The sequence below is a fragment of the Furipterus horrens genome, unplaced genomic scaffold (genome assembly GCF_987537825.1).
Source record: "Furipterus horrens unplaced genomic scaffold, mFurHor1.1.pri manual_scaffold_8, whole genome shotgun sequence".
Taxonomy (NCBI): domain Eukaryota; kingdom Metazoa; phylum Chordata; class Mammalia; order Chiroptera; family Furipteridae; genus Furipterus; species Furipterus horrens.
In genome coordinates, this window is record NW_028327178.1 from 98,980,271 (window position 1) to 99,005,034 (window position 24,764).

Genomic DNA, 24,764 nt, shown 5'->3' on the forward strand with positions numbered 1-24,764 from the left:
TTTTGCTTTTCTTAGGAAATAGGTCATTTGGCAAACTTTGTCTTTTCCTTCCGTTCATTTCTGCTTTTCATAACGGAAAATTGAATAATTATTATTTTTGCCATAAAGGGAAAGAATAAAAAGAATTCCGCCATTTTGGCGTTTTTAAAAGTAATCGTTCTGCGGGGCTGACGGATCAGTGACCGCCCCGCCCGCCGCCGTCTATACCAGCCCCGGGAGGACTCGGAAGGAAGGCGGGCGGCGGGCCCCGATTCTGGAACCCGCTTCCATCCTCACTGACGTCCCGGCCGCGTTGGGGGTACCTGTCTGGGGCGCTAGCTCCCAACCCCCAACACCAAGAGAGAGGGTATTTATTGAGCGCCTGTTGTATACCAGGAGGCCTTGAAGGGCAATGGGGGGGGGGCGGGCTTTGCCGACAGACAGTCCAAGAGAAAATAAACACAGCACATTCATTCAATAAATATTTACTGAGCATTTGTTATGTGCCAGACACGGCTCTGTGCTGGGGATCCACAGTTGTTTTAGGTTGGGTTTCCTGGAAACAAACTCTGAGAGGGAGGACAGCAAGATGGTTGGGCAAAGAAGTTGAACTGCTCCTGTCCCAAGGGAAGCCCTGGAGCCAAGATGGCCTTGCAGATGTGTCCCAAATTGAGGCAAGGGGGCGGGGCCTTTATACCCGGTAACAAGTAGTCAGTTGGAGAGCTCCTTCCAGGAGAGGGCACTTGGGCGAGGCAGCTGCCCTGGCTGAGGGCAATTGCGAGAGAAGCTGACAGCTGAGGGGCTACCAGTGACAGCCTTCACTGAAGTTGGGACCTCCCCCTTTACTCCCTCCTCCCCCAGCCTCTGAGCAGCACAGGAGGAAATAGTATTCTAGTCCTAAGGCAAGAATGGCTAAGCCATTTATGGATTTCAGTACCATTTGTTTCTTATGTCACTGACCACTCTTCACTCCCACATCCGTGAATCATTCATTCAGTGACTATTTATGGAGTGCGATCTCTGGATCAGGCTCTTTGCTCACTGGGTGCCTTGTTCTGTCTCTGGGGGAGGAGGAGAAGTCAATGCATAGATTGCGGTGGCATGGAGCACAGGGGAGGGAGTGATTAACTTTGGGGGGTAGATTCTGGGAGTCACTCAAGCTGCATCTTGAAGGATGATTAGGAATTTTCCAGAAATATGGGATGTGGAATGGTGCCAAGAAGGAACCTTATGCACAGAAGCCACAGGAATGGGGTTCTGAAGGTGTGACCAGGCTGCAGGGGTAGGAGTGGACAGATTCTTTACACCTGGCTCACCAGTTGTGCTGCTGTGTGGACCTAGTGGGACAATGCTTATGAAAATGCTGTGTAAGCTGCAAATATAGGGGTGGTATTGATAAAGGAGAGGTGAATTCAAATCATAGAGAAGACAGTTCGAGACCTCAGAAAAGCTAATGGTCTAGTTAGGGAGAAAGAACACAGAAATAGTATGTGCCTCTAGATAGGAGCTCACAACCACACGGGATGGGTCCCAGCATCATGGGAGCACTGGATGACCCTTTCCCTCCTGCATATTCAAGGATTTGTCTTCTAGAATTATTCTTTTTCTCCTGCACTGTTTCTTCCTCTCTGTAGGTTCATTTTCATCAGCTTCAAACATGCTGTAACACTTCCTATTTTTAAAAGCAAAACAACTAAAAAAAAAACAAACCACTCTTCCTTGAGACCACATCATTTTCAAATACTAAGTAAGCCCCATTGCCACGCTCTTCTTCACATTGCAACTCGTTGAAGGAGTTGTTAGACCAATTGTTTTCACTTTTTCTGTTCTCCTATAGGACCAATCCTTATTGTCAGTTTCCCCCCTAAAATGTAGACTCTGTGGTGGAGGTGTCTGTCTTGTTCACTGACAAATCTGCATTGCCTAGAACAGTGCCTGGCACATTGTAGGTGCTGAATAAATATTGAACTAATCTATTTCTCTTTAGAACCACTCTGATCAGGTTTTTATGTCCACAGCTCTTCTGAAAGAGCTCTGGTAGAGGTTACGGATGACCTTCTTATTGCTAAAATGGTCAGCTCTTGGACCTCATTTGACTTGATCTGTCAGTGGCATCTAACATCATTGAGCAGTCCCCCCTTCCTGAAAAATTGCCTCCCGTGTCCTCCAGAAGCCCAGCTTCTTCTGCGACCGCTCTCACCTCTTTGTATCTTTCTCAGTCTCTTGTTAGATCTTTCACTTCCCAACCTATAAATCTTGGTGAGTTCCAAGGCTCCCACCTTTTTCTTTATTCTCAGTCCTAACTTTTTCAAGGCCATCTCTTTATGGTGGTTTTCAATTATATATCTCCAGCCTCGACTTTATCCCTTATTTCTAGAATGTAGGCTTCATGGGAGCAGTTAGTCTTATTTGAAACTGTATTCCCAGAGCACAGAATGGTGCTGATACCTAGCTGAGCCTTTAATGTGTGCTGAAGAAAAGGCAGCGAACCTGAACAGAAGGGCAGTCCTCTCTGTCACTCTTCATTGACAGCCCTGAAATATGTGACAGGTTGGAAACAGAATGGAATTCTTTCCAGAGTAACCACAGTCACTCTTAATGACTGACAATGTTTTGAATAAAAAGATTGACTCTGTTGAAAATAACTTAAATGGTACAAGTATGTCATCTGTGCAAAGCAAAATATTTGGAATTAAGCCCTGGCTGGTGTGGCTCAGTGGATTGAGCGCCAGCCAGAGAGAGCCAGAAGGTCACTGGTTCAAGTCCTGTTTAGGGCACATGCCTGGATTGCAGGCCAGCTCCCCAGTTGGGGGCGTCCAGGAGGCAACCCGTCAATGCATCTCTTGCACATCAATGTTTCTCTCCCTTTCTTCCTCCTTCCTTTCCCATCTTTCTAAAAAATAAAATTGTAAAAAAAAAAAATTGGAATTCAGGGAATTCCATTTTATAATTAGAAAAGGGGAAAACAAACCTCAGTTTGACTATTGCCTTAATTAATCAGACTACCTATCTCACTTTTACCTACATGATTATATACTCTAATATGGAGGATAGACTCTGTATTTTAGGGAGGAAAAGTTGGGATACAAATAAATGCAGAAGAACAGCAGGAGGAAGGGTGGGAGAGAGAGCAACCATTGCAAGCTGATTTTGCAAGCAAGTAGCTTACATGTTATTGGCCAGAAGCTACAAAGTTCCCTAGAATTTCTGTTAAAAGGTAATGGATTGGTATTTGTTGAAGGCCTTCTGCTATAAAGATTTTACATATTTTAGAATTTAATCTTCACCAAAGCCCTGTAGGTAAATACCATTACCAGGTTCATTTTACATATGAGGAAACTGAGCTTAGAGAGGTTAAGCTACTTATTCAGAGTCACAGGTCTTAAGCAGTAGACCTGAGATTCAAACTGTCTTAACTCTGTCTTAAGACTTGGCCCACATTCTCTTCTTTAACCTGTATGCCAGAAGCCACTGTCAAGTACTGCTAACACCTTAAAGCAACCAAGTATCAACACAGTGGTTTTTAAAAAAATTATTTATATTGATTTTTCTTTTTTTGGCCCTGGCCTGTGTGGCTCAGTTGGCTGGAGTGTCATCCTATAGATCAAAAGATCATGGGTTCAATTACCGGTCAGGGCACATACCCAGGTTGTGGGTTCGATCCCCGGTCCAGGTGTATGCAAGAGGGCAACTGATCAATGTCTCTCTCTCACATCAATACCTCTCTCTCCCTCTCCCTCTCCCCCTTCCTCTCTCTCTAAAAGCAATGAAAAAAATGTCCTCAGGTGAGGATAAAAAATTTTAAATGAATTACTTGTTGATTTTACAGAGAGAGAGGAAGGGAGAGAGAAAGAGAGAGAGATGTTGTTCTACTTATTTATGCATTCATTAGTTGATACTTATATACGCCCTGACCAGGGATTAAACCTGCAACCTTGGGGTATCAGGACAATGCTCTAACCAGCTGAACTACCTGGCCACAGCTTCAACACAGTGCTTTTTTATTAACAAGTTGAAATTACTGAAATCTGACACAAGTCCTTGTTGAGTACCTACTGTGTGCCAGGCACCATTCTAAGTACTGGCAATAAAGAAGTAAACAAGACAAAATGTCTTTGCCCTCATGGAACTTCCATGTATGTGGGGATGACTGATCAAACACAAATAAGTAAATGAAGATCATTATTATTCATTATAATGAAGGAAATAAATGGTAATGAGAAGGAGTGAGGCACGGGCTGTTACTTTGAGAGGTCAAGAAAGACCTCTTCTGATGCGATGACCACTCAGCTGAGGCCTGGAGGGTAGGAAGAAGGCAGCCAAGAAGAGAACTTGGGGAAGAACATTCCAGGCAGAGGGAACAGCAAGGGCAAAGGCTTTGAGTTGGGAACGTATGTGAAGCAATAGAAGGAAACCAGAGTCTATTGAGGGTGCAGGATGAGGTCAGAGAGGAAGATGGGCTAAATTCTCTAGGGTAAAGCACTTTGATTTTATTTTAAGGGCAGTGGTGAGCCAATGAAGAATTTTGGATAGGGAAATTTTGTGATTTACATTTTAAAAGCTCTTTCTTACTGGAGAATAGACTGGAGGGGGCAAGAGAGGAAGAAAGGCAAATGGGTTAGGAAGCAATTTCTGAAGTCCAAGGAGAGCTAGTGGTGGTTGGGACTAGCATGGTGGCAATACAGATGGGGAGAAATGGTCATACGTTGAGGGGTGTTTAGAAGATAGAGCCAACAGGCAATTAAAACATGTATGAAGTTGTGCTTTCTAATACAATAACTATGGCCACTGTGGTTATTTAAATTTAATTCACATTAAATACAATTTAAAATTCAATTTCTCAAGTCACACTAGCCACTTTTCAAATGCTCAGTAATGACATGTGACTTAGTGGCTACTGTGTTGAACATTTGCATCATCGCAGAAAATTCTACTGGACAGTGTTGGTAAGGTGTCTCTGACAGTGGCCAACACATTTTAGGAGTTAAGTAATGATAGATATTAAGCATAGTTGTTAGGTCACTAGGTTTTCTTTCGCCTGTATTTATCTGTTTAGCCACCTCTTCATTAAATGCCAGTACTGCCATTATTTCATTAGCACGGAATCATGCACTGCTGGGGTTCTCATACATTACCCCTTTGCTCTTCAGATGCATGAGTTAGTTTAACAGATATTTGACTGCGCAGTCCTGCAGGAGTGGTGGGCAGGGGGCATAAAAGAATATGATCAGGAAAGATCACCCCCTGCAGAAACAGACTTGTACAAGTGAGGGAGAACCCGGTGTTTGAGGGCTCTGAACCCCCAGACAGAGAAGGGAGTGGTTCTAGTGGGGATGGAGGTAGGGGTTGAAGAAGAAGGCAGTTTGGACTTGGCCTGGGCTCTATCATGAAGACAGCTGGCCAGCCAGAACCTTGGCTGCAAACATACTCCCCAGTCATTTCTATATGTCACAGTTTACAAAGCACTGTCACACACACTCATTTTACGTGACTGGGGATGTGCAGGGCCTGGCCAGAGCCCTCAGCTGGGTGACCTGGTTACAGCCAGGAGCCAGACTGGATGCTGAGTTCCTAAGACACCATATACTCCCCTTGGGGCTTATGCTTTTCTGAGGGTGGGCGGCTCCTCAAAGTAGCCCCCTCCCTCCCTGATCACCCTGGGGGTTGTGTTCTGAACGTAGGCCTACCAGGATGGAGGGGCATGCTGAAATGCAGATGCTGAGGACACTGAAGGGGCCCTCCACTGGGGAGGTCAGCGTGCACCTGGTGGCCAGAGACAGCTCAGGTTCCGGCCCTCACCTGCCTTCCACTGCCTTCATCATTCCAGGTGGGCCAAGCTAGGGGTCTGGGGAGGAGGAGCATTCCCATACCTACCAAAGCAGGTGTGGATCCTGGGGAGGAGATGATACTTTTCACCTGCCTACACACATGCATGGTGGGATTGGGGCAGAGCCACCAGGCTCACCTGGGTCCTGTCTGTTCGTGTATCTGTTCACAGCCAGCTCTGCCACCCTTGGCCTGCCCAGCAGTTCTCTGGATGTGTCCTGCTTTCAGCGGGAGCCGATCCATGTGGGCGCCCCGCAGCGAGTGACAGGCAGCGTACCTGTCACTGCCACCGTTCTGCCGCAGTTTAGCGCGGGGCCAGCGGCCAGCTCCGGCGCCAGCACGGTGCGGCTTCTGGAGTGGACCGAGGCCGAGGCCCCGCCTCCTGGGAGTGGTCTGAGGGTCAGTGTCTCTGAGGATTGGCGAGGCCCAGCCAGCCGCAGCTGCGGGGCGGGGCCTGAGGGCCCGGAGGCGGGGCCTGAGGTGGAAAGTGGGGGAAGCTGGCCGAGATGTAAGACTCAGTGGGTGGGGCTTTTGAGTGAGGGACTCTCGGGACGTGGTTTGGAGCGAGGCACTCTGAGCTCGAGACACGTGGGGTCCTAGAGACGGGGTTCGTGAGGAATGGGCTCTGAGGGCGTGGCTTAGAGAAGGGTGCTCAGGGAGAGGCCTTAGGAGCGTGGCTTGGACTGTGGCTCCCCGAGGCCAAGGCCTGCAGGTGTCTGAGGGCGTGGCTTGGGGTGGGGCAACCAAGAGCGGAGTCCTGCGGGCTGCTGGGGGCGTGGCTTGAGTGAGACCTTGGGAGAGGCACTGTGTGCCGACTGGAGGTGGGCCAAGGGCTGGTACCAGAGTCGCGGTCCTGAGACCCTACTGCGCTCCAGTTCCGGATAAGCGAGTACGCGCCACTGAACATGGTGGGAGCCGAGCAGCCCCCAAGCCCCGAACTGCGGCGGGAAGACATGGCCCAGTACGAAGCTGGCGAGGCCCCGGCGGGAGGTGGCGATGCGGGCACCCTACAGCCAGGTAGGAGCCCCGGGCCCTGAGTTGGGCCCCTGCGCGGGTGGAACGAGGCCTGAGCTCCCTGGTGAGCCATGGTTGGGGGTGAGGCCGGGGTTCCTACAGGTGCACCCAGGGGTTGGTCCTAAGGTGGAGAAGGCTATGGGGAGGGCCGGGCGAGACGGGGGCTGTCCAGTAGCGGGGCCAGAGAAGGTGGGACCTAGGTGGAGGCAGGGCTTCGGGAGGCCGGGAGCTCCGAACCTGGGTGTGGCTGGAATGGGGTAGGTGGCCTGAGGCCCCTTTGGCCTCCACAGCGGACCTCCCCCAGCACCCTCCGGAAGATTCCGCTCAGGACCCCCCGAAGGATGATGGCCCCTGTCAGTGCCAGGTGTGTGAGCCTCAACTAGGCTCTGGCCCAGATCCTGGTTCCTCCAGTGGTGGCTGTCCCCAGCTCTTCCAGGAGCGGTAAGGATCAGGGCTTACCCCTCTACTTGCTCTGCTTTGGGGCCCCAAAGCCCCATTTGTGTTTGTGGCTTCGGAGAGGGGCTGGGAGGTGCCTGATGGGTCAGCGGTTCTTTCCTGCAGCTGCCCCTCCCTCAGGTCAGTCATAGTGGAGAACTCCTCAGGCCAGAACTCCTGCACCAGCCCTTCTGATCTCCTCAAACCCATGAAGAAGAGGAAGCACAGGGAATACCAGAGCCCACCAGAGGAGGAGTCAGAGCCACACGCAGTGGTAGGAAGAGGACAGTGGGAGGGAAGGGGGAGGCTAGGGGCTATCCCTCAATCCCACTATCCTCTCCATCAATCCAGGTCACGGGGCTGGGCCAGGGAAGACTCACTCATCTTTTAGGTCTCATCCTGAGTCAGGTCCTGTATCTGGCTGGAGGGGAACGAATAAACACTCTTCTGCTTCTCTGGAGTACTCATCCCAGTCTAGTGTCAGGGCTAACACACGCTCACATGAACTGGCACCCAAGACTGTGGACAGATGGAGAGCTCTGTCGCTGGAGCCTGTCACTAGGCCAGAGGGCAGGGAGCACAGGGCTCTATCTACAGAGAAGCTGAAAGAGACAGAGCATGGAAGTTCCAGTGGGCAGGCAAAATCAGTACGGGGCAGGTGTTTGTGTTCCGCTTCCGCACCTGGGAATGAAGAGAATTGTAGTCAGATTGTGGAGCTGAGGGGGAGGGGGGTTGTTCATGTGAGTCTGTGCCCAACTGGTAGGGGGTTGTCTGCTGGAGATGTGTTCCTACTGGTGGCCTAGAAGAAATTTCACCTGTTTGGGGCAAAAAATCATGTGGTCAGAGAGCCAGACATGGGCCAGGAATAGCGACTGGGGCTTCTCCCAAACCCATGAGGACAAGTGGCTGGAATCAGGCTTGCCTTCCACAGGAGAAGCAAGAAGAAGGAAAGGATCCAGAGGGACAACCCACTGCTAGCATCCCAGAAAGTGAGGAGTGGAGCAGCAGCCAGCCTGGTATGCTGGCTTATGTGTATATATATTGATATGATCTGTGTATACACATTTGGATGTGTGAGGCTGGGAGTGTAGGTTATCGTTGTGATGGTGTGTTGTATGTATATATGTGAGCATGAGTTAGTGTGTGTGAGAGAAAGAATGAGAGAAAAACAATGTTTGTGGTTTGTATATCAGTATATGTGTGTTCTTTATTGGGAGTTATACCATCTGTTTGTTTACCCTCTACTTAGTTGTAAATAGGCCTCACTGCCAGGCTCAGTATCCAAAGACTCGAAGCTCATATGCCTTTGGTGGCATGAGCAAGTCTGTCCTTGTCATTGGCCTGACTTTGCTGTTTTGGCCACCATTCTGACCCTTTGATTCTAAGAAAAATGGAGCAAAGGTCATTCATAATCAGCTCTGGCCCTCAGGCCTTCTCCATTACCACCTCCGCTCTTTTGTGCCTACCTATCTGTCTTCTGTCCACAGCGTCAGGGGAGAAGAAAGAAAGCTGGTCATGGGAGTCCTACCTTGAGGAGCAGAAGGCCATCACTGCCCCTGTCAGCCTCTTCCAGGACGTGAGTGGGACAATTTCTGCCTAGGAAATGCTTACCACCCAATTCAGGCCTTCTAGTGTTTTCTGTGTCTGACATCCCTTAAAGGACCATCAGAATGGAAAGGAGAAGGACTGATTAGGGGCCCAAAGTAGAAAAGAGCCCACTATAAGGAATGTCCAGGGTGGGAAGAAATAGGGAGGTGGAACCCAGGCTCACCCAAGACCGGGCCTTTAGACTTTGGAGTTCTGGCACCTTCTACTCAATTCTGTATGTTGCTCTCAATGACTTGGGTGAAAGGGAGCCCTTAAGACCAGCCCTGACTCAGCCCAGATTTTTCAAGGGGCATCAGGGTCATTCTGTCCCAAAGACTCCCAAACTAGTTGTCCCTTTGGCAGTCCCAGGCGGGTGGGGCCTAAAGGAGCTCCTTCACCCCAAGCCCACTAGGCAAGGATAAGGCTGGATGGAAGCTGGGTCCTCTCCAATCTGTGCGTTGACAGTACCAGGTGGTCCCTCATAACAAGAATGGCTTCAGACTGGGCATGAAGTTGGAAGGCATCGACCCTCAGCACCCATCCATGTACTTCATCCTCACCGTGGCCGAGGTGAGCAGAGGCTCGCACCACCATTCCCATGGTGTCTCTCAGGATAGACAGATGGAGCCTGCCTGGGGCACAGAGGGCCTGGGCTCGGATCAAGGGGGCACTGTCCTACCCTCAGAAAGCATAGTCTAGTGGGAGGTTAAGGCGGAACACACGGAGAGCCAAAAAATGAACAAAAGCCAGACGAAGTGTGAAGGGTGGTAATGGTGCTGAGCGGGTGTGTACTTCAGGGCTGGGGGACCTTGGGGAGATCCTGAGAGCAGGGGGTCGGCATGAATCCAACAAGGTCCTTGTCCTCTAGGAGCTCACAGTTGTGTGGGAATCAGCCAGATAAACATATCAGCAACAGACCACAGGTGTGGGACAGACATGCACAGAGAAGCACTGAGGGGGCAGGAGAAGCTTCACAGAGGAGGGGCCCCCTTTGCTGAGGCTTGTGAATGACTAGGGTGTCCCAAGCAGAAGCAGCAAAGTGAACAAAGGCTCTAGGATGTAAGACAGACCACACATGCAAGGAGTGGCCACTGGTTTAGTGAGGCCAGAACAGAGCGTGCGACTGGGGAGCAGTGAGAAGGTAGCAAAAGAAAAGGTCACCGGGTCCCTGAGCAGGCCTGAGCCCTGGTAGGTGCCCTTGGGTTTCTGGCTAGGTCTTAAAGGGTAAGAGGATGCCACAGAATGTGCCTGTCTTGTACCTGGAACTCAGGGCTCATGACTGCATGAACTTTCCTCATTGCGGTTTGGGAGAGGGTGGGTCAAGGTTGGGGATGGAGGGAAACCTGGGAGTGAAGGGAGGTGGGGAGCCGGCCAGCATTAGAGACAACCAGGCTAGGCAGGAGAGGGAGTGGGTGTCTGCTGGCATCGGAGTCCCTGTGATTCCCCCTCATGGGGCCAGGTCTGTGGCTACCGTCTCCGTCTGCACTTTGATGGGTATGCTGAGTGCCATGACTTCTGGATTAATGCCAACTCCCCCGACATCCACCCTGCTGGCTGGTTCGAGAAGAGTGGGCACAAGCTGCAGCCCCCCAAAGGTAAGGCCTAGCTGGGTTGGTCATGTGAGGCAGTGGCCCTCAGATCCATCCCTTTTTTGCCATGGTCTCCTTTCCCTTTCCCCATTGTACAGCCAGCCTCTCTCCATCACCTGCTGCTCTATCTTGGCCCCAGGGCTTCTGCTTTGCCCTCACCCTTTGAGTGTGAGGTTGTGTCCTGCTTTGGCAAGGGGTCCCTGGTCAGGTTCTTGAGGGTTGTGGGGTCCTCAGACCTGCTCAGTTCTGCTGCTTTAGTGTGGGGGTGCCCTCGCCGCAGCCCAGCCTCTGTCTGCATGGCGCTCTGTTCGTCCCCCTCCGAGGGGCCTAGGTTACAAGGAGGAGGAGTTCAGCTGGAGTCAGTACCTGCGCAACACAAGAGCTCAGGCTGCCCCCAAGCACCTGTTTGTGAGCCAGAGCCACGTGAGTGCCCCTGAGCCAGAGTGGACACCTGCCCTGGGGACAGAGTCACTGAAGCTGGCCCAGGGTATCTGACTTAACAAGGAGAGCTTGTCTACCCACCCGTATTCTCAGCTCTGTCCGGTCTCTCCTATCAAATGGGAGGGGCATGCTGGGCAGAGAAAGGCCAGGGTGGGAAGCTGGGCATAGGTTCTCTCCCAGTTCCGTCTACAGAAATCCCTTCCTCCGCACATCCCCTAGAGGGCCTGCTGCACTGTCTCAGCCTGGCTCTGAGATGTCACCATTCTCGTTTCTCTCTTTGGTCTGCTCTGTAGTTCTTGGTGTGAGGTCCAAGCATCTCTCCTGGAAGCTGCTTTTTCCTTCCCTTTGCCTGACATCAAGGCTCTCCCATTTAGTCCCAACAACTCTCCCCTTGTCTTTTTCTCTATTCAAGGCAGCTGGCAGCTTTACCCAACAGTTCAAGTATCTCCTAATCCCAAACAAAAGGTCTGAGATATATAGGGAACCCCCATTAAAAATATCACCGTATCAAAAGGCCAGGGTTTCCCTGGGCCAAGGACCCTGCCATGCCATTCAGACAGTTACTCCCCTCCCCAGTCCAGCCCTGGAGACCCTACTTGCAGATTCCAAAGTAACCAGTGGGGTTCTACCCACCATTGGCTAGCATTGTGGTCCTGGGCAAATTATTTAACTTATAAGATGGGGATGATGACAGTTCTCTCGTAGGGTAAGGGAGGCTGCGCTCAGCCTGGCACACTCTTTGGGTGAATGAGTGGCCTCTGCCAGTCACACATCTTCTGCCATAGTGGTGCTTCCTCCGAGTGTACCTGGGAAGCCAGAAGTTTCTGAGTGACTCCAGGCTGGGGGTGATGATTTTGCCTGTTTCTCCCATCCCCCAACCCCCAGCATGACTCTTAGGGAACCCACTTCTTCCGCTGCCAGTGGGTTCTGAGCTATCACAAGCCTGCGTGGCTTGGCCATGGCAGCCCCTCTTCTTGCCCCCAGACTCCCCCACCCCTGGGCTTCCAGGTGGGCATGAAGCTGGAGGCTGTTGACCGAATGAACCCGTCCCTCATCTGTGTGGCCAGTGTGACCGACGTGGTGGGCAGCCGCTTCCTGGTGCATTTTGACAACTGGGACGATACTTATGATTACTGGTAGTAGGAGGGCCCAGACTTGGCCGGGGGGGAGGTGAGGGGATGGCAGAGGGCAGGAGGCAAGACTTCATAAACAGAGGCACTGTATGGCCCCCACCCAGCCCTGGCCTTCATATTTGTTTAGGGGAACAGTTGACTGTCCTAGGATTTGATCTATATCATAAACACAATGCAATATTAGACGTATCATCTAAAAATACCAAGGTTAAGATATGCAGACCCCTGTAATCCATGATTTGCCTATAGATGGGGTGGTGGCATTAGAGCTTTTAGTTAATGCTACAGTTTTCTGATGTTCTCATCAGCCATCAATCTAATCCTCACTAAGAAGTAGAATTAGGGTGGCCCTTGAGGCCATGTTGTTGTAGGACAGCCGACTCAGGGCCTCCAATACCACTTGGGACAGTGACAGTGACAGTGATGTATTATTGGGTTTCAGGTGTGATCCCAGCAGCCCCTACATCCACCCGGTGGGCTGGTGCCAGAAGCAAGGAAAGCCTCTCACACCTCCACAAGGTGACCGTGCAGTCTGGCCCTATGGCCCTCTCCGCTGATCCTGTACTAGTACCTCATTAGCTGGGTCTTTAGGGCCAGGGTGAGGGGACAGATATGTCCTAGAGCCTCAGCTTCTGTGCCTGGGAGTTGAGAACCCTTTAATTTTGGAGAGTCCTCTCAAATGTGGACTTTGTGGAGGTTTAAGGGAAGAAAGCTAGATAAACCCCGTCCCCCCAAGCAAGGGTGCAGGGGTCCAGAGTGAAGAAAGCACATCCTTTCCTTTCAAAGTATCACACGAGCCCACGTACAATTGGGGTTCAGAGGGGGCTGGCTGGAGCTTGGGCAACAGGGTAGTGGAGAGGGATGGGAGCTACGGTTCCCAGGCAGCCCTGTAAACTGGGAGGTGGCTAGCACCCTCTGCCTCAGGAGCCCCTGCAAGGAGCTGGCCATCGTGATGAGGGAGGAGATTGTCCCCCACTGGCCTTTGTCTCTTCTATGCTCCTGGTCCTCCTTGTGGCCGAGAGCTCTCCCTCTATGCCTGGGTGCCTGGACACTTTTCTTGTCCTCTTTTCCAGACTACCCAGACCCTGATAGTTTCTGTTGGGAGAAATATCTGGAAGAAACTGGGGCCTCTGCTGTGCCCACCTGGGCCTTCAAGGTGGTAAGTTAGTTCTCCCTGCCCCTAGGGCCAATCTCAGGAAGGCTGGAAGCCCTTGGCCAGCTAGGATGGGGCCTTGCACCCCCACCCCCCACTTTGGCAGGCCGCAATTTTCCAGGCGTAGCACTTAGACTCCCTTCTTGGGGCCTGAGCACTGCTAACTGGGCCTTGGCCTGAAGGCTGCTGTCCCCCTGCAGCGACCCCCACACAGCTTTCTGGTCAACATGAAGCTGGAGGCCGTGGACTGCAGGAACCCAGCCCTGATCCGTGTGGCCAGTGTGGAGGATGTGGAGGACCATCGAATAAAGGTGGCTCTGGGACCCTCGGGCTCGGGGAGTGAACAGGCCAGCTGGGCAGGAATTCTGTAAATTAGAAGTCAAGGGCATGGCATGAGCCAGACATAAGGGAGATGGCACATTGCAGTGAAGAGAGCTGTCAACTTGAGGTCGAAGATCTTGGGTCTCATTCTAGTCTCATCTGTGACCTTTGCGGGCTTGAGCAAGTCATTTCCCCTCTCTGGGCCTCAACATTCTGTCTATAAAATGGGCTTAATAATCCTAGTCCTACACAAGGATTGATGGGAGATGCCGATAACTGAATGAACGAAGCCCTTGGAAAACGTGGTGGCCCACACAGACTATTGTGGAGTTGGCCCCTTGGGTCTTCCAATCTAGGATCTTGTTTCTGACAGGCCCTGGGGTTGGGGAGAGCCTCCTGGAGCCTGCAGGACCTCGCAGCTGAGCTGGGCTCCACGAGGAACACCTGACTTCCAAGGGCCTTTCCCCCCCAGCTCCACTTTGATGGCTGGAGTCATGCCTACGACTTCTGGATCGATGCCGACCACCCAGACATCCACCCTGCCGGCTGGTGCTCCAAGACAGGGCACCCCCTGCAGCCTCCTCTCCGTGTGTATCCCTAGGGCTCTGATCCTCTCTTGCTGGTGTCCAGCCCCACCCCACGTTCTTACCTCCCCCTCCCCGAAAGCATGCCCAGGTCTGACCCTGAGGGCTCTGGTGGCCACAGGAAGCTCTGAGGTCCCAGATTTTCCCTGCCCCAGGGGTTTCTGCTATACTGAGCAGTCCTCTGGCTCCCCCAGTTGTTGGATTTGGGGTATTGAGGTGTGAAGGGGAAACTCAATTGGGAACATGTGCTTAAAAGGTAGTTACATACCAGAGAGTTCTCTCGGCAGCTAGCAGAACCACACAGAGTGTGCATGGCGTTTGCTAAGGAAATGCTGGCTCTGTTAAGTAAAATCTTGGTCCCCACAGGCAGGGGTTAGAGGTCAGATCATTGGACTATTCTCACCCTCAGGACTTCCCATCCCTCCCCCATTTCCCTGTTGCTGCCACATCTGTCTCACATGGGGTGTGAATCTTTCTCGATTACTCTCCAAGTGGGGCAAAGCCTAAAAACATTTAACCGAAGTCTGAGATGAAACAGGGAAACAAACAGAGAATAACAGGAAACTGCCTGACGTGGCTCCTAAGGTACGGCTGTGCCCACCCCACCTCTGCACTGATCTTCCCCCCAAAGAGACAGAGGGTATGGCTTGCAGATTTCACCAAAGTATACGATAGCCAAGCCCCTCTCTCCCCACAGAGGGGCAGATACCCAGTAGCAGGAAGTGGTGTCGCAGCCTAGCTTGGGGCCCCTGTACCTGGGAAACTAGTGTGGACTAGTGCCCCGTGCTGACCTTCCCCATGGGAACTGCTCTTTCCCTGCTCTCCGTTCACCCCACCCCACCCCTATGCCAGGCACCTATGCTGACTCTGTTCTCTCTGCTCCCCCAGGACCCAGAGAGCCCAGCACAGCCTCCCCTGGGGGCTGTCCCCCTCTCAGCTGCCGGAGCCTGCCACCCAATAGGACCTCCAAGTACAGCTTCCACCACCGGTGAGGGAAGGGCTCCTGCTAAGAGTCCCAAAGGCATCGTTCAGAGAGGGCCTGTGGCCAGTCAGGGCTCACTAAGGACCCTCTCCGAATGGGGCCAGGGTGGGAAAGGGCTAATGGGAACACGCGGATTCAGTCCAACTCATACGCCTTCTTCTCCCCCAGGAAGTGCCCCACTCCTGGTTGTGACGGGTCTGGCCACGTCACAGGCAAGTTCACAGCTCACCATTGCCTCTCGGGCTGCCCGCTGGCTGAGAGGAACCAGAGCCGGCTGAAGGCAGAGCTGTCTGACACAGAGGCCTCGGCCCGTAAGAGGAACCTCTCAGGCTTCTCCCTAAGGAAGAAGCCCCGCCACCACGGCCGGTGCGGAGGGCAAGGGTGCAGGGCCTCATGTCCTCTCGGGCCCGGCCAGGCACTGATTCCCTGCCACGGACCTGGTCCCTCTCTCTCCAGGATTGGGCGCCCTCCAAAATTCCGCAAGATTCCACAAGAAGATTTCCCAAGTAAGTCCAGGGTTGTTTCCTCCCACGTTCTCCATAAAGTGTTTACAACTGGTGGGATGGGGTGGGGGCAGGGAGGAGGGGGGAGGTATCCAGAGAAGGAGAAGCTGGAATGGGAGTTGTATCTCTTCACTTGAGATACTTGGGGAGCATTAGGGCAATGGCAGGACTACAGATAGGGCCTTGAAAGACCACAGGTTCTAGTCCCATTTCACCCATGGCCTTGCTGGGAGTCTGTGGGAAAGGCAAAGAGCCCCCTCGGCCTCTGGTTTTCCACTGTGAGGTCGGATGATGCCCCCGGCTCTGTTCTTAATTCTAGATTCCCTGGGAGTGACCTTGATCAAGTCACTTAACATCTCTGAGTCTCCGTTTCCTCATTAGAAAACCCTTCAGGTGTCAACTACCTAAAATAATAGTGGTTACTACCAGGGCTTACTGAGCACCCACTACAGGCCAGGCACTGTGTCAGGTGCTTTATGTACACTGTCGCTGACTCGCACAAGCAGCCTGTAATGCGGTTATCATTTTCTCCTTCTGGGAGAAGAGAAACGGGAGGCTCAGAGGGAGAAGTCATTTGCCTGAGGTCATTCGCTTTGTAAGGAGCAGAGCTGGGGTTCAAGCTGGGGTCTGACTTCTGCTATGTGCTGCTCATATAACAGACATAAAGCACCTAAGGCAAACGTCAGTTTACTTCCCAATCCCCCGTGTCTTAGCTGGGCTGTCATAACCAAGTGCCGCAGACTTGGGGCCTTAAACAGCAGAAATATACTTTGTAACACTTCTGGAAGCTAGAAGTCTAAGATCAAAGTGCAGAAAGTTTTGGTTTCTTCTGAGGCCTCTCCTGGGCTTGCAGATGGCTGCTTCTGGCTGTGCCCTCACATGACACCCCCAATGTCTCTCTGTGTGTCCAAAATTCTTTTTCTTATAAGAGCAGTCAGATTGGATTAGAGCCCGCCCTGGTGACCTTGTTTTAACTTAATCACCTCTTTAAAGGCCCTTTCTCCTATTACAGTCACATTCTGAGGCACTGGGGGCTAGGGTTTTAACATATGAATGTGGGAGAGGGGGACACAGTTTGGCCCCTAGCATGCTTCAAGGGGAGGGACAAAGTGACTGAGCCCCTCACGGTGTGATGAACTCATCTCACATCTTCAGCCAGCAGCAAAGGGCCTGATACACAGCAGGGACGCCGGGGATCTCGCCTCAGTTGAGTTGAATGCACCTCGCTTTAAGGCAAGAAGGGACCATGAACAATCCCCTGGTTTACTGCAGTTTCTGGGCACGACCCAAATTATTTGAGCACTTTAGGAACAGTTCCTGTAACCTGGGCAGTACCTGAAGTCAGACTGACTTTTACCAGCTAGGAAAACTTGAGCAGGTGATGCCACCTCTCTGAGCCTCGGTTTCTTCTTCTGTAAAATGCTGATGATAATAGTGCCGATCTTAAAGAGTGGCGGAAGGCTCAAGTGAGATGGTCACGTCAAGGGCTTAATAACCTGCAGGAATTCTTGTTCATCCTGACCTCTTGCCTGACTGCCTCTTGGCGTTGTTCCGTACTGTTTCCTCTTGGTGGAGACACAAGGCGAGATTCCTCCAGCCCCAGGCCAGACTGGGGAAGGTCTCGGCCTGCCTCCAGGCCCTCAGAGTGAGGACTTTGGGGAATGGGATTGCAGTGGGCACCTCTCCTGCCTGTGGAATACCTTGTCAGCTTCCATTGTAGGGCCATGTTCTGACCACCAGAGGGCACGTGCCTACTGTGTTCATGCCAGAAATTTCCTGAGTATTGGGGAAACTAGTCTTCCCAGGAACTGAGGCTCTAGCCCATAGAGGGCCTCCAGGCCCTTCAGAGACAGAGCCAGGGACAGAGTTCAGGCTCTGACCTCTGTCCCTTGTTCTACCAGCTGGCTCTCTCACAGAGGGGACACTGGTCACTCCAGAGGCTTCTCACACGTCCCTGGGTAGACCTCCTCAGTGTGGGCTCCAGGGCTCTCTAGTAAACAGCTCCAGGGGAAGGCTGCCTGCAGAGGACAGCTGTTCTTGCTCCTAGGGCCATCCCAGCCTCCTGAGTGTCAGCGTTTGGAAGAACAAGAGGAAACCACAGAGATTTCCTTCCTTAACCTGTTCATTTACAGGTGGGGAAACTGAGGCCCATGTTATGTGGCTTGCCCAGGATGAAAGAGCAAGTTAGTAAGGGCCCAAAAGGACTTAGTGAAAGGAGGACAAACAGAATGGGCTCCTGATGCCTGGACTGCGCTTGCTTGGATGTTGGGAGCCACCTGGATGCAAGGTATCCAGAGCCTGGTGCCAGGACGCTGCAGGGCCCAGTGGTGTGGCCGCAGAGGAACAGGGTAGGGTCATTCCAATCAGCCGACCTGGGAGTCTGTAAAGTGAGGAACCCACTTAGCGGAAAGAGCGAGCCTTGGGTGAGGAGTCTGATCAGGGCTATCCTTGTGGCCATGGTCCTCCCACGTGGCACAGGAATGAATGGGCTCTGGGACAGGTTAGTCCTCAGCATCGGCCTGCCAGCCTCTGCCTCTGCTTTCCAGCACTAACAAGCGATGTCATCCACCAGTCCCTCTTTATGTCAGCCCTGTCGGCCCACCCTGACCGGTCACTCTCAGTGTGCTGGGAGCAGCATTGCAAGCTCCTGCCAGGAGTGGCGGGCATCTCGGCCTCGACAGTCGCCAAGTGGACCATCGACGAGGTGAGGAGCTCGGGCCCCTTCCTCCCCTCCCTCCCCTACTTTGTGCTCTCACCATGGCACCCTGGTTCAGGAGACACCCCACCACCACTGGACAGAGTTGGACACCGCCCCTGACACTATCTCCCACTCATCCCTTGAGTGCACAGTTCCTCCTGGCTGTCCAGTGGGGACTGACTGAGAGACTGTCCCTTAGGCCCATCCTGGGGGGTGGGGAGGGGGCAGGCTGCTGGTCCAGCTGGAAATCCAGCAGCACAGAGACCTAAGGATCCTTTTAGGCTGATAAGATAAATAAAAGTAACGTTGTCATAGCCCAGAAGGTGCCAAGGCCGTAGAAGCCCACCTCTCCCATGTACTCCGAGACCCTGTCTCCTTGGCAACAGGTGTTCTCTGATTTTCAAGGTCTCTGGCTTCGTTCAGACACTGACAGGCTGTGAGGACCAAGCACGACTCTTCAAAGATGAGGTGAGTGAGGTAGGTGCAGGTGCAGAGTGGGGACAGAACGGTCACTCCTGGAGACGGCAGGAAGCAGCTGTCCTCACCAGTGCTGCCCTCAGATAGGGGTGGCCCTCTGTTGTCCGGCCGGGGGGACAGCAGTCTCAGCGACCACATCCCTGGGGAAAATATGGTATGGGCCGTGGCCCAGCCTTGTCGTTAGACCGACCCCGGGAAGGAAGACCAGACTCCATTCACCCCTCTGCTCTCTGCCCCGTCTTTTGTTTTCCAAGCCTGCCTTCAGTCAGGACATTAAAGTGTATTTTGAATGGCACAGGTACTGCCGTCTACTGCAAGGACCCTAACATACCCTTAAAAGCAAGATCCAAAAGCTCCCCAAAGAGAAGGAGCAGTGAGTTGTAGATAAAAGAACGCTAGCTTTTCAGATAGTTGGGATTGAATCCAAGTTCTGCCAATTTGAGCTTTTTACTGTTCCTGAGCCTGCATCTTTTATGTGTAAAATTGACATAAAATAGGTACTATAATGATGCTTACCTTTCAAGGCCATTGTGAGCATTGGAAATGATGAATGGATCATTATATAAGAATGTCTAGGTATAATTATATCACTAGTATATATACTATTATATATTATATCACTATAGAGTAATAGATATTATGCTATATTATTATATATATAATACTACAAAATAATATATAAATTATATCACTATACCAGAAGAACCAGTACAGAGGGGATTCAATCCATGGTTGTTCTGATTTTAATGTGTAGTTGTCCATAAATGAGAAACTTTATCATGTCTCTCCTAATTTGTAGTTTGAAACTGGAAGGGACCTTTGAGTTTGTTTAGGTCTTCCTTCCAAAGAATGCACCCATCCCCCTTCACCCAAGAAAGTGTAGTCTCTGCTCTGCATCGGGGCCCCCTGCAGGTAGGTGCCCATGAGAAAGAAGTCTGCCCCCTTTCCCACCACAGGCCCACCCCAGTTTCTTCATAAGGTCTTTGTTGGGTGGGGCCCCCTAACGCTTCCCCATTCTGTGTGCATTCGTCCCGGGTTGCAGATCTTATATGGGGACGCATGTGCCCAGAGCTGCACCTGTGTGTCACACACCCTCTGACCAGCACAGACCACCTGGGCTGCTGCTCCTCAGGATGGTTTCGGGTTTTGTTTTTAAAAAGACTTTATTACTTTAGAGCAGTTTCAGATTCACAACAAAATTGAGAGGAAGGTACAGAGATTACCCATATATTTCCTGCCACCACCCCCACCCCCACATAGTCTCCCCGTTCATCACCTTCCCTCAGCAGAGTGGCACATTTACTACCACTGGTGAACCGACACCTAGGTGTTTTTGAATCGTGATCAAATGTGCATGGAGAGAAATGCACCTGTCTTAAAAGTACACTTCCACAAGTCTTGTGAAACATATGCACTCTGAATCCAATGCTTCAGTCAAGATATGAAACATTTCCATCAAACCAGAGAGTTCTTTCTCGGCCCCTTTCATCAGTCCCCAATGTCATAGGCAACCACTGTTCTCCTCTCTAGCACCACAGCTTGGTTTTGCCTGTCCTTGAACTTCATATAAATGTAATCACACAGCATGTACTCTTTTTTTTTTTCTGTCTCTCTTCACTCTGCGAAATGTGTTGGGGTTCATTCATGTTATCATGTCTACCAGTAGTTTGTTCATTTTTATTGTTGAGTAGTGCTCCATCTTATGACTACTCCAAAGTTAAGAGACATTTTTGCTTTCCCCTCGACTCGAACCCTATATTTTTGTGAGCAAAACTTAAGATTGCACTAGCTTCATTATAGCCACATCACACCAGTCTGGGGTTCATAAAAGTCCCCAAGTGCCTTTTATATCAATTATCCATTATAATCTAGACAAATTTTCTGGTGTGTTACCTGTCTCACTGTTTTTTTATTCATCTGGTGCAAGACTTTACATTTCTCCCTATTAAATGTTACCTTGTTTGTTTCATAGTCTCATTGTTTTAAATCTCAACTCTGGTCATCTCTGAAATTAATTAGCCTTGCCAGTCTAAGCATTCTGTGTTGTGAGCCAAATCTTCCCCACAGGTGTTAATGAGACAGAGCAGAACCATGTGGCATCCCATTAGAGGTCTTCCTTTATGTGGCAAAAGATCATGAATGAGTTCTCTTTGAGGACATTCATTCAGCCAGCTGCTGAGCCACCCAAGAGTTGAGTCCTCTGGCCCATGCAGGGCTTTGCATTGTCCCCTTGCTGGGAGAAGAGCTGTCTCTCCCAGGAACATCTGATATGTGTCTTGGTTCAGCATGTTCTGTGATACAAAAAAAAGAAAAAAGCAATGGCCAGAGTGGGGAAGGTGTGCTGGTGGACCGACAGTATCCAATAGAGTCTCAGTGTAGACCTTTGTGGGGGCTGAGGATTGCCTTCTCTGGGGTCTGGTCCACATCAGTCTCCCCAGGGACTGGGTTCTCTCTGGCTGAACTGATGCAGTCAGAGCATTCGGCAACACTGGTCAGATGCTCTCCAGCCAGGACACAGACCAGTCACTAGAGGGATACTTCATGAGCGAGGAATTAGAGCAAAGCAGATACGTGGTCTTAGGTGCACTCTTTCCCGTCTGGTAGTTGGCACTCATGGTCCTAAGCAAAGTCTGCCCAGTCCTCTCACAGTCATCTTGATTGTAGCCCAGTGTATTTGTCAAATGTATTCAGCAAGTAAGTACTGATGTCTGCTCTGTGCCTGCCCCTTATCAGGTGACAAGGGTACAGAAGAAAAAGAGCAGAAGTCCCCACTCTCAAGGTTCCTCACGTAGTAGGGGAGACAAAATTGTGAATTGCTTATCCCAGTAGCGTGTGGTCAGGGCTCCAAAGGAGACATGTGCCAGGTGTAATGGGTGCTCCAAGGTGGGGCAGACAGAGGGGGGCCAAGAGACTCTGTGGACTGTGCCACCGATAAACACTGGCAACGTCCTGCTCCCCAAATGTCCCTTTTTATTGGGCTCCTGTGGGCCGTGTCTTTCTGTTGTGATGGCATAGAAGTCTCCTCACCAGGTTTTGATAGTGCTGATTAGATTTTAGCTTGGCCTCTGCTAAACATTCCACGTGTGGTTCTCTAAGGATCTTTTAAGGTTACCTCAACTTTGGACTTTTCCTGGTCCTATTGCTGAGGGTGCATTATTGCATTTGGCTCATTTGATTCATTTTCCTGTTGAATTCCTTTGTCTTCAAGGTCACATATGATCCTGCCAATATTATGGCTCAGAACTCCCCATATACATCAGCACACGTGCAACGTCTTGTATATTCTTCAATAATCTCATTGTCCCCTGATGTAGGCCCAAACTGCTAGACTACGAACCCCACCCTTGGCTTTGAAGAAACTAGAATCGGCCCCAGCAATTACAGTAGTGAGAAATCTCTGAGTGATGCATTGGAGCCATTGAAAAAAGTCTTGCAGAATGCGCCCTTTTGGATGTGTCTCTTTGCTTTCTGTGGTATCATTCAATGTTCCAACATCCCCTATATTTCCCACAAGCTGGAAGTTAGATCTAAAGGCTTGGTTAGGTTTAGATTAAGTCAATCTCTTTCTCTCTGTCTCTCTCTCATAGCTCACAGATGATACTGTGATGCATTCGTCAGAATGCCCACCTGTCTGTTAACGGGACTAAGATTGACCGGTGGGTTCATGTGGGGACAGTGACAGCAGGTTTTTTGAAGCTGTGTCAGTGAGGACTCAGAAAACATTATGCAAATATACACCGAAGTCTAGATCAGTCAGTAGACAGAAAGAGTGTGTGTGTGTGTGTGTGTGTGTGTGTGTGTGAACATGGGGAAACCAGTGGATATCTGTCTTTCCTTCTCTGTCCCCATTGCTGTCTTCCTTTTTTCCTTTCTCCCTCCCTCCTCCTTTCTCCTTTTCCTTCTTCTTCCCCTCGCCCTCCTCCTTCCCTCCCCCCCATATATCCTTTACTCCCATTTTCCTTATCCCTTCCCCTCCATGCATATGCCCACCATCCTTCTCTCCTCCCCCATGACCCTCTTCACCTTCTTCCCTCTCCACCTCCCTCCCCCAACCCTCAGATGATTGACGGCGAGGCCTTCCTTTTGCTGACACAGGCGGACATTGTGAAGATCATGAGCGTCAAGCTGGGCCCAGCCTTGAAGATCTATAACGCCATTCTCATGTTCAAAAACGCCGATGACACCTTGAAGTGACTGGCTCAGGGCTGGGCCCTCCTCCAGCCCCAGCTGGGCCTCCCTCCGCACCTGATGCTTCCTTCCTTCCTGACTTGAGTTCCTCATACCCCACCTGTGGCCCCACCGCCCTCTGTATCTGACAGGGTTGGTCCCTCTTCTCTCCGGGGCTGCTTCCTACAAGGCACATGGGAGCAAAGGAGTCGTGGGGAAGATGGAGTCCCAGCCCTCAAGTCCTGGGGCTCATCTGCCACCAGGCACACCAGTGACAGCGCTGGGGGAGCATCACTGATAGACTAGGTAGGGGGTGCCCTGCCTGTGGCAGCCCCGCATCTCCAGCCAACTTGTTTCATCACCAAAGGGTCTTTTTTGTTAGCAGTTAGAAACAGTCTGGTAGAACAGGAGGCCCTTTGCGGCATCTCTCTGTGCTGTCCTCATCTCCTTTCCTCCCACCAAGAAGTGAGCTCAAAAAGACACCCCCCCACCCCACCCCACCCCCGTCTCCTGTGCCGCTCTCAGCCTGCTGCCCGGTCTCCTGGCTCTTCCCCTGAGGTGGGTGGGCCTCAAAAACACGTTTCCATAGGATCCAATGGGAGTCTCAGCTGCCTTGTCCCTTCTACCCCGAATCGAGGGATTCCGAGCCATGATGCCTTCTTAGTCATGCCCAGTTCTGGCCCCCTTGGCATGTTTCATGTCCCACGCCAAGTCCTGTTTCCAGTGGAGTGGGTGGTTAGAGCGCTTTCCCTCTGCAGCGGGCGGTGAGGTTCCGTGGACGTTCCTGTACACTCCTGCTGTGCCGGGTGTGGGGAGGAGGCAGCCCGGCTGGCTGCGGAGCCAAGGCCACCCCGGGGCATGTCGGTCAGTCCCAGATCTTTGGTCAGAGGGGCAGCTCCAGCAGGCCTGGCGGCTCCCAGGGCTGGGCATAGCACACCTCTGCACCGTGGGTTTCAGCCAAGGTGTTGCCCACAGCAGGTGTGGGGGAGTGTGCCTGCCAGGCCTCCTGTCGTGGGAATGTAGCACTCTGTCTAGCACAGAAACACACCCTATGACATCACATCGCCCTGTCTCTGAAATGCCCTGCTCTTGAGGAGTTTTACAAAGACGACTTGAAGTTGGGAGTTGGGAAGGTGAATTCTGTCTTTGAACTCTCTCTGTCCCTTAAGCCTTTCTTACCACTCTCCATCAGTGTTGCACTGCCGGCCAGGCGCCTGCTGGGACTCTGGGACTTTGGCCTTTCTGTCCCAGCAGGGGCCCAGCCTCCACTGAGCCACTGCCAACCCTGCCTGCAGCCTGGGAGTGGGCCCCATATGGAGGTGAGCAGCAGCTGCCAAGCTCCCATGGCCTCCAGGGTGTGGAGCATGGGGGGCGGGGCTTCCCCATTCCCCTGTGTCAGCCATGATGTGTGAGTGTGTGTGTGAGCAGACATGTGCAGGGCACTCTCAGAAATGTTTGACAGGGTGTTGATGTGAGGCTCAGCGTTGGGAAATGTCAAGGGCTATTACTGTTATAATATGAAGCTTTATCTTCTCCGTAGAGGAGGGACACCCCAAATTCAGTTGAGTTCCTGCCCCAGCCCAGTAAGGGTCAGCCATTCAGCCCCCCAGTCGAACCCTGCTCCCAGGGCTTTTGGTGTTCCTTCCCATTCAGCCCTTAGAGGCAGCTCTGAGCACAACCGCCCAGGGAGGAAAGTGGGCAGGCCCTGCCTCAGGCTGAGGGCTGGGTCTACAGCCATTGCATGGGTGTCACCACTGGCCAACAGTGGTGACTACTTGGCTGCTTGGATGGTGGCAAAACTCACCAGTCCTTTGGCTTCGTCTCTGAGACTGAGGAGAGATGCTTGCTGGCTTTGTGGTGTGAGGAGAAGGCAGC

The 24,764-nt window shown here is 51.7% G+C and overlaps 1 protein-coding gene across 1 annotated transcript; it reads left to right on the plus strand.

Moving 5' to 3' along the window:
- The first annotated feature begins 6,649 nt into the window (after positions 1-6,649).
- On the plus strand, positions 6,650-24,649 carry L3MBTL1 (L3MBTL histone methyl-lysine binding protein 1). Its single transcript, XM_090286427.1, has 19 exons — positions 6,650-6,822; positions 7,110-7,260; positions 7,381-7,528; positions 8,186-8,270; positions 8,742-8,830; positions 9,307-9,411; positions 10,301-10,436; positions 10,762-10,853; positions 11,856-12,007; positions 12,447-12,523; positions 13,078-13,163; positions 13,358-13,468; positions 13,951-14,065; positions 14,951-15,050; positions 15,213-15,410; positions 15,501-15,550; positions 18,094-18,251; positions 18,651-18,713; positions 22,782-24,649. Exons 1-19 carry the CDS (start codon positions 6,711-6,713, stop codon positions 22,914-22,916), a joined length of 2,163 nt encoding a protein of 720 aa, XP_090142553.1. The 5' UTR covers positions 6,650-6,710; the 3' UTR covers positions 22,917-24,649.
- Positions 24,650-24,764: the final 115 nt, after the last annotated feature.